We start from the raw sequence: 10,000 nt of genomic DNA, 5'->3' as shown, positions 1-10,000 counted from the left end.
AAGGAGGAAAGGAGTGTGTGTAGATGAGACGAGGGTGTGTTAAGGGGGCGGAGCTTAACCCCCGTGTTCAGTAGCAGTAACATGAGTGTTTGTCTGTCACAGAGCCCCCGAGGCCCATAGCTCCGCCCCAGCTGCTGGGCGTCGGCCCGACGTACCTGCTGATCCAGCTGAACGCTAACTCCATCTTCGGCGACGGTCCGATCATCCTGAAGGAGGTGGAGTACCGTATGACGTCGGGGTCCTGGACCGAGACGCATGCCGTCAACTCACCCCATTACAAACTGTGGCACCTCGACCCCGACACCGAGTACGAGATCCGCGTGCTGCTGACACGCCCCGGAGAGGGCGGGACCGGAAAACCTGGCCCCGCCCTCATCACTCGCACCAAGTGTGCAGGTCAGTGATGCCTTCCTGACTCCGCCTACTGCCCTGTTCCCTTTAACTCTACATTCCCAGCAATACCATATAAGGAAAAAACAGATTTCAGATTCATACAGTGATTTGCATATCCCTGCCCCCTTTCATTTAAAATGTCTGTTTTATCAGTTTTCTTGGGGGGTGGGGGTGGGTCAGGGGTGTGATGGTCCTGTCACCGTGGTGATCTCTTACTCTTGGTTGCTATGGCGACAGTGTGATGCATAGTATTGAAAGATGGATGGATAGAGGAACAGATTCAACACTTGCACGGGGGTGGGGGGTGGGACTGGTGGGAGGGGGCGTGGCTAGACTTCACCCTCTCTCTCTCTCTGTGAGTGAGACTTCTCTCTCTCTCCTTCCTGGAGCTCAGTGTTTTCTATCTGTCTATCTATCTTTTTCTTTCTTTCTTTCTTTCTTTCTTTCTTTCTTTCTTTCTTTCTTTCTTTCTTTCTTTCTTTCTTTCTTTCTTTCTTTCTTTCTTTCCATTCATCAATTTCTTCCTTTATTCCTTTATTTTAATATCACACCATTTTGTTCTCTCTCTGTCTTTCTTCTCTTCTTTTCTTTCCTATCTTTTTTTCTCATCCAATTTTATTTTGTTTCCTTTTTTTATTTTCATCACTTTTCTCTCTTTGTTCATCTCTCCATCTCTTACTCATTAATTCCTCCTTTTTTTGCCTCTCGCACTCTACTTGACTTATTTTCATCTTTATTCATTCGTTGTCTCTTCCATCCATTTTCTCTCTCTCTCTCTCTCAGCGTGATATTTTCTACTTTATTTTATTTCTCTTTCTTTCTTCCCACCTTCTTTTAGTTTTCTCTCCCAGACTTCATTTCCTTTCTCTCTCTATCTGTTCATCTCTCTCTCTCTCTCTCTCTCTCTCTCTCTGTCTCTCTCTCTCTCTCTCTCTCTCTCTCTCTCTCTCTCTCTGTCTCTCTCTGTCTCTCTCTCTCTCTCTCTCTCTGTCTCTCTCTCTCTCTCTCTCTCTCTCTCTGTCTCTCTCTCTCTGTCTCTCTCTGTCTCTCTCTCTCTCTGTCTCTCTCTCTCTCTCTGTCTCTCTCTCTCTCTGTCTCCCTCTGTCTCTCTCTCTCTGTCTCTCTCTCTCTCTCTCTCTCTCTCTCTGTCTCTCTCTGTCTCTGTCTCGCTCTCTCTCTCTCTCTCTCTCTCTCTCTCTCTCAGATTGAGATTCACACTGCTGTGTCTCCAGATCGGAATTGAAGTTTGAAGGTTCTTTTTTTTAAGGTGTGTGTGTGTGTGTGTGTGTGTGACATGACTTGTGATAGAAAGCTTGTTTCTTCTTTCATCTCTTTCAGCCAATCACACGCTTATCTCAGCTCAGACCCTCCGAATTTACTCAATTACAGTCTGAGTGAAGACACACACACACACACACGACTGGTCCACTGCTAAACCTCTCTCTGGCTTTTAGAGAGTGTGTGTGTGTTTATTTTGTCTATGTTGATTGAATGTAGAGATAGAATTTTGAAGAGCAGTATCTGAAGTGTGTGTGTGTGTGTGTGAGAGATGAGATGAGATGGAAGTGTGTGATGTGTATGATTTATTCCTGTACAAATGTCGTGCCATTTCCTTCAAATAGCATATTGATCGTTTTTGCCCCAGATTCAAGAGAAATGAAAGTTGGAAACAAACACACACACACACACACACACACACACACACACCCCTTCAGAACACACCCTTACAGAACACACCCTTACACACACAGCATGGGTTTATCTCTGAAAATGCAACACTGATGTTAAATAGGGTAAGGGTGCCAAAACTTATGAGAACAGCCCCTCCCCTAAACCCTGTAAGAATCTGTCTGTCTCTCTCTGTCTGTCCCTGTGTCTCTGTCTGTCTCTGTCTGTGTCTCTGTCTGTGTCTCTGTCTGTCTGTCTCTGTCAGTCTGTCTGTCTCTGTCAGTCTGTCTGTCTCTGTCTCTCTCTGTCTGTCTGTGTCTCTGTCTGTCTGTCTGCCTGTGTCTCTCTCTGACTGTCTGCCTGTGTCTCTCTCTGACTGTCTGCCTGTGTCTCTCTCTGACTGTCTGCCTGTGTCTCTCTCTGACTGTCTGCCTGTGTCTCTCTCTGACTGTCTGCCTGTGTCTGTCTGTCTGTCTGTCTCTGTCTCTCTCTCTCTGTCTGTGTCTCTGTCTGTCTGTGTCTGTCTGTTTGTCTCTCTCTCTCTCTTTCTCTCTCACTCTCTCTGTGATGATGATTCACTTTATAATAATTATCATGATATTATTCATTTTAATTTTCAGGCACATTTTACATCTGTGAAAATACACACATTAAACCGTGTGTGTGTGTACATGTACACAACTGTGTGTGTGTGTGTGAGAGAGAGAGACTCTTTGGATTGTTAGTTAAAGGGACAGCGAGAAGAAGACGTTAGGATTTTAATTACGAGTCTGATGTGTCCTCTGTGATCATGCTGATGTAGCAGAACACACACACACACACACACACACACACACACAGTCTTCAGGCCAATTCTCAATTAACTTGCCCTTTCATTTTTCGTTAACAAACTCTGTCTTGCCTTGGGCGGGGTCAAAGGTCAGTTTCAGGGTGTTTTTCTGTTGTTTTTTGCTGATGCTGCACTTCAGTTTTAATTGGATGAGTTCGGTCGCTTAGCAACATTGTTGTCAAGGTGAAAAGATTTCTAAGTACCACAGAATCCATCATAATGTACTGAAAGTGGTGCATCAGTGAGGGCGGAGCTTAAACTTTATTTAATCAGCCAATCACAAGCCAGAGGATGTTACATCTCCACCTGGATAACCTTTCTGTTAATTTCTTTGTAAACATGATGCTAATAATAAAAACCACAGTAAGCTAATGCTAGCTAGTGACGTGAGTTGCTTGAGTACCGTTAATGTTGGCAAAGTTTCACTAGTCTTAGTGCGACTTTGCCCTGTTTGCTCTCCGTGAAGGACAACTGTGTTATGTGAAATTCTCTCATGCTATGCTAATGTGCCCTCCAGGCTAATGGCTAAACATTTTTGGGTCAGGTTTCCGCCCCAGTTCACGTCTATTCACGTCGCTTTTATTCCGCTTCTCGAGCTTAATGCAGTTTCCCCTGAAGGGAAATATGACTATTAGCTAAAATAAGTCCAGCAGCTAGCATCAGTTAGCAGCTTCAGATTAGCTTTATAGCTGTGAAGCACTGGCGTGACTCTGGACAGCTAAGCTAACTCGATTGGAACTGGAATGTTAGCCTGACTATTCATGTAACTGTAATGTTGATTTAGCATTGCATACAACCTAGCTACGATCAAATGTTAGCATATTTTAAGCTAATCAGAAAAACTAGCTTATGTTTGGATTATTTTACATTTCAGTATATCTTGCAAATATTTCAGGTTTTTATTACTGCGAGCCCCTGACATGACTGTAGACAGATAAGCTAGCTAGCATAACTAGCGTGTGTTCTGTGTTGTGTGTTGTTAGCCGACCCTGAGGAAATTATCTCCTGTATTAAACACTGTAATGGAATAGATACAAAGCTCGCTAATCTCTCTACTCATTAAATGTACCATAAAATTCACCTGTTTTTAAAATAATAATGTATTAAAGTTGTTGTGTTTCTGTGAATTTAAAATGCTGATGTAATTAGCTAACGAGCGCCTGAATAACGATGACACACTACCTTCAGGTCACATGACCACACTGTACTCGCCCCGCGCTCTCACTGCGAGAGGAACTCAATTCACACCTTCATTTTTTTAATTTGGTAATGAAGCTGAAACCATTCTGCAGCCGCAAGCAGCCTCCCGGTGGACGGACACACACACACACACACACACACACACACACACGGGATAGAGGGATACAGCGACGGTTCATTACACTTCAGTGTCCTGTGGCGTTAAGAATCTCACGTTACACATCTGAACAACACCACCTTAAAGTACACACACACACACACACACACACACAAACCAGACGGATGTTTTATTTACGCGTGTCCTCGCGGGCAGCAGCTCGTAAACACCGACCGTTTTTCCATCATGTAGCTACAGGATGTTTACAGCATGCCCCGACTGGCCTACACACACACACACACACACACACACATGCACACAAACACACACACACACGCGTCCCCACAGACAGACCTGTCCTGCTGTTAACAGCTCTGTTAGTCCACGGAGGGTCCTGCTGTTTCTCCCAGGCTATAATCACTCTCTCTCTCTCTCTCTCTCTCTCTCTTTCTTCATTTCTTCTCTTCTACTTATTCCTTTCCCCTCTTTCATTCCTCCCCCTCTTTCATTTCATTTCTTCGTGTACTTAATTTATTCAGTCCCTTTTTTCTTTTCTTTTCTTTTCTTTTCATCTGATGTATTTCTTTCTTCTTTTCATCCCTCTTTCCCTTCATACCTTGCTAGCTGAAGGTTGGGGGTAGTGTGGAGGAGACTGGAGTAAACTGGGCATGTGTGAAGGTGCTGATGGTTCAGGAGGTGAATGAAGATGACCTAATGAAGTCTGAGGGTCAAGCTGAATTGCTCACAGGTCACTGATCCTCAGGAGCTTCTGAAAATGAAGGTTTGCTCGAGAGGTTATGAACACATCCACTGGCTCCTGGTGTAAAGCTTGTGGGGTTTAGAGAGATGGCTTCTTCAATGTATGGAGTCTCATAACAGGCCAGGATGGTTGACCCTTGACCTTTGCTTGAGTTGGAAGGTGAAGTGAAAACCGTCACACCGTCACATATGGGTCAGCTCTGTCTATCAGTCTGGTGAACCTTATTTCTTACTCCTTATATTCTTAAATTCTTACCTCCTCACCTCTTTACCTTCTTACCTCCTTACATTCTTACCTCCTTACCTTCTTACCTCCTTAACTCCTCACCTCTTTACCTCCTTAAATTCTTACCTCCTCACCTCTTTACCTCCTTAAATTCTTACCTCCTCACCTCTTTACCTCCTTAAATTCTTACCTCCTCACCTCTTTACCTCCTTAAATTCTTACCTCCTCACCTCTTTACCTCCTTAAATTCTTACCTCCTCACCTCTTTACCTCCTTAAATTCTTACCTCCTCACCTCTTTACCTTCTTACCTCCTTCCCTCCACCTCTTTACCTCCATAAATTCTTTCCTCCTCACCTCTTTTCCTCCCTTAAATTCTTACCTCCTCACCTCTTTACCTCCTTAAATTCTTACCTCCTCACCTCTTTACCTCCTTAAATTCTTACCTCCTCACCTCTTTACCTCCTTAAATTCCCACCTCCTCCCCTCTTTACCTCCTTAAATTCTTACCTCCTCACCTCTTTACCTCCTTAAATTCTTACCTCCTCACCTCTTTACCTCCTTAAATTCTTACCTCCTCACCTCTTTACCTTCTTACCTCCTTACCTCCTCACCTCTTTACCTCCTTAAATTCTTACCTCCTCACCTCTTTACCTCCTTAAATTCTTACCTCCTCACCTCTTTACCTCCTTAAATTCTTACCTCCTCACCTCTTTACCTTCTTACCTCCTTACCTCCTCACCTCTTTACCTCCTTAAATTCTTACCTCCTCACCTCTTTACCTCCTTAAATTCTTACCTCCTCACCTCTTTACCTCCTTAAATTCTTACCTCCTCACCTCTTTACCTTCTTACCTCCTTACATTCTTACCTCCTTACCTTCTTACCTCCTTAACTCCTCACCTCTTTACCTCCTTAAATTCTTACCTCCTCACCTCTTTACCTCCTTAAATTCTTACCTCCTCACCTCTTTACCTCCTTAAATTCTTACCTCCTCACCTCTTTACCTCCTTAAATTCTTACCTCCTCACCTCTTTACCTCCTTAAATTCTTACCTCCTCACCTCTTTACCTCCTTAAATTCTTACCTCCTCACCTCTTTACCTCCTTAAATTCTTACCTCCTCACCTCTTTACCTTCTTACCTCCTTACCTCCACCTCTTTACCTCCTTAAATTCTTACCTCCTCACCTCTTTACCTCCTTAAATTCTTACCTCCTCACCTCTTTACCTCCTTAAATTCTTACCTCCTCACCTCTTTACCTCCTTAAATTCTTACCTCCTCACCTCTTTACCTCCTTAAATTCTTACCTCCACCTCTTTACCTCCTTAAATTCTTACCTCCTCACCTCTTTACCTCCTTAAATTCTTACCTCCTCACCTCTTTACCTCCTTAAATTCTTACCTCCTCACCTCTTTACCTCCTTAAATTCTTACCTCCTCACCTCTTTACCTTCTTACCTCCTTACCTCCTCACCTCTTTACCTCCTTAAATTCTTACCTCCTCACCTCTTTACCTCCTTAAATTCTTACCTCCTCACCTCTTTACCTCCTTAAATTCTTACCTCCTCACCTCTTTACCTTCTTACCTCCTTACCTCCTCACCTCTTTACCTCCTTAAATTCTTACCTCCTCACCTCTTTACCTTCTTACCTCCTTACATTCTTACCTCCTCACCTCCTTACCTCCTCACCTCTTTACCTCCTTAAATTCTTACCTCCTCACCTCTTTACCTTCTTACCTCCTTACATTCTTACCTCCTCACCTTCTTACCTCCTTACCTCCTCACCTCTTTACCTCCTTAAATTCTTACCTCCTCACCTCTTTACCTTCTTACCTCCTCACCTCTTTACCTCCTTAAATTCTTACCTCCTCACCTCTTTACCTTCTTACCTCCTTACATCCTTACCTCCTCACCTCTTTACCTCCTTACATTCTTACCTCCTTACCTTATTACCTCCTTACATCCTTACCTCCTCACCTCTTTACCTCCTTACATTCTTATCTCCTCACCTCTTTACCTCCTTACATTCTTATCTCCTCACCTCTTTACCTCCTTACATTCTTACCTCCTCACCTCTTTACCTTCTTACCTCCTTACATTCTTATCTCCTCACCTCTTTACCTCCTTACATTCTTACCTCCTCACCTCTTTACCTCCTTACATTCTTATCTCCTCACCTCTTTACCTCCTTACATTCTTACCTCCTCACCTCTTTACCTCCTTACATTCTTATCTCCTCACCTCTTTACCTCCTTACATTCTTACCTCCTCACCTCTTTACCTTCTTACCTCCTTACATTCTTATCTCCTCACCTCTTTACCTCCTTACATTCTTATCTCCTCACCTCTTTACCTCCTTACATTCTTACCTCCTTACCTCCTCACCTCTTTACCTCCTTACCTCCTTACATTCTAACCTCCTCATTTCCTTACCTCCTTAACTTCTTACCTCCTTACATTCGTACCTTCTTATCTCCTTACATTCGTACCTCCTTACCTCGTAAACCTTCTTACCTCCTTACCTGCTGCTTTCAGAATCAGTGTCCATCAAAGTCCAGTTGGAAGAAGGTCTTGTCAGTTGGAACCACTTTATCCTCTGAAGGAATAAGAAATAATAATAAGGAATAATCTGTAGGAATGTATCCTCCAGACAGTTGTGCTAGAAGCTTACCCGTCAGTACGGCTGCCAAGGTACAGCACTAGGATTTTTATTTATTTTATTTTATTAGCCGTTCTTTCCAACACAACGTGAGGTGTCATGTGCTTTGCCTAACTTTCTGAGTCACTGTTAAGGTGCCAAAGTAAGTTTTTGAAAGCGGCAGGGATGAAATAAGGGGTTAGATAGAGGTCACAGGGTGTGGTGACGAGCACTGGACGAGTTCCTGCAGCCGTGGCATGGGGTGGGGAACCCTGAGAACCTTGAAATTGCTTTGACATCATGACCATCAGCTTGTGGAGAAGAGACTTTTACATGTTCTCCACCTTCACTTAGAGATGGACTAGAGAGTGGAAGGCTACTATTCTGACATTCCTTATGACATGTCCTGCTGTCTGTGGATCTCCTACCAAACAGCACTTCAAAATGGTGGTCCAGGAAGAGAGTCTTAGCATAGAGCTCCACAGCCACAGTGCTCCAGTTGCCCCTCTGCTGGTGTGATGGAGAGCAGGTCTACATGAACAGGGTCAGTGTCAGGAGAACACCATCTGAGCATGATAAGAAGGTTATTGTGATGCTTGACCTCATATCCACATCTCCTTTCCTCATTCCTCTCCTGAGATGTCCACGTAAATCAAATCCAGGTCTGAGTTACTCCAAGTCTCTATCTGTTCATCTCCCTCTCTCTCTCTCTCTCTCTCTCTCTCTCTCTCTCTATTTTTCTTTCTCTCTCCTTATAAACTCAGCTTTATTGGTTTTTATATTTAATCATTTACCAGGCTTGTGTTCAAACCTCACTCATTTCTCCCGGGAGAAGATTTCGTATTTGTCTGTCTCTCACACACAAGCTGGTTGGTAATTAATTTCTCAGAGTGTTTGGTGTGTATAATGTAAAGAAAGTTTTCTCAGCGAAAAAATGAATCTGGCTTTATGCTGATCAGTGAGTTTACAAACAGAGCAATCTGCCTCTCTTTCATTGTCTTTTACTTTCTGGGTTTTTGTGTCCTTTCTGTCTGTTTTTCATTCTCTCTCTCTCTCTCTCTCTCTCTCTCTCTCTCTCTCCCTCCACCATAGAGATGTCTCTAAATGAAAGCCACGCATGCATACACACACCTGCACAAATCCAGTTCACTCTCCAAACCTCTTGTGGAGATAAAGGTGTGTGTGTGTGTGTGTGTTTGCCCAGGCTTCCTACCGGTCGTCCATGTAGTCGTAGGATTATCGGCGTCTGTGGGGAAAGGCGATTTAAATGGAAATGACTCAAACCTGAGCGCTTTATCCGAGCAAGAAATGTCTCACCATCATCGGGTCCAGCGTGGACACGTTCCAAACCACACACCCTACTCACTATGTGTCCTAAACCATATGCCTTTAACCCTATATAATCCACATAAACATCATCATCAGTCCAGTGTGGATGCGTCCCAAACCACACACCCTGTTCACAGTGTAGGAAAAAATAACCACCAAACATTTGTCTACTTTGGATGTGTCCCAAACCACACACCTTATTCACTACACCATCATCAGTCTATTGGTGTGTCCCAAATTAAACACTACTTCATTACATGAACACCATCATCAGGACACACTGTGGGTGTGTCCCAAATCACACACCCTATTCACTGCATAGTCCACATAAACTCCATCATCAGTACAGTGTGGACATGTCTCAAATCACACACCCTATTCACTGCATAGTCCACATAAACTCCACCAGACACATTGCTTCTGGACCTAAATCCAAAGTGAAAGTAGTGCACTAGGTAGTGAACAGGGGGTGATTTGGGACAGATCAGTACATAATCCAGAATTTCTCTTTTATGAGTGTTTAGCAGTGTGAGGTTGGCTGGCATGTGCTTAATAACTTACTTTATTACCCATAATCCTGTGTGTGTGTGTGTGTGTGTGTGCACGCATATATGCGAGTGTGTCCTAGTTTGCTTATCAGAGCTTAGGCAGACCGGCCTATTTGAATTTCAAAACGGCCAGTTGGTGCTCAATACCTGAATTCACCATCGCTTACCCTCCACTTCCTGTGTGTGTGTGTGTGTGTGTGTGTGCGCGCACTGAAATTATTTCTTTTCTCTGTCTCAGATGAAGTGCTTTGGCTTCTTATGATGGAGAGTCTCTACATATCCACTGAAGAGTGTGTGTGTGTGTGTGTGTGTG

At 43.6% G+C, this 10,000-nt stretch overlaps 1 protein-coding gene across 7 annotated transcripts in view; it reads left to right on the top strand.

The window, feature by feature from the left end:
- Positions 1-10,000, top strand: part of ptprk (protein tyrosine phosphatase receptor type K) — a 185,983-nt gene that overhangs the window by 104,433 nt on the left and 71,550 nt on the right. For all 7 annotated transcript variants that reach the window (XM_058391220.1, XM_058391221.1, XM_058391222.1 and 4 more), the window contains one exon: positions 103-396. In XM_058391220.1, the coding sequence (XP_058247203.1) occupies positions 103-396 (294 nt within the window). The remainder of the gene's footprint in view (positions 1-102; positions 397-10,000) is intronic.

The sequence above is a fragment of the Hemibagrus wyckioides genome, linkage group LG06, assembly GCF_019097595.1.
Source record: "Hemibagrus wyckioides isolate EC202008001 linkage group LG06, SWU_Hwy_1.0, whole genome shotgun sequence".
In the NCBI taxonomy this organism is placed as follows: Eukaryota; Metazoa; Chordata; class Actinopteri; order Siluriformes; family Bagridae; genus Hemibagrus; species Hemibagrus wyckioides.
Note: the sequence above shows the minus strand (reverse complement) of the source record. Positions and strands in the feature narration are given on the sequence as shown.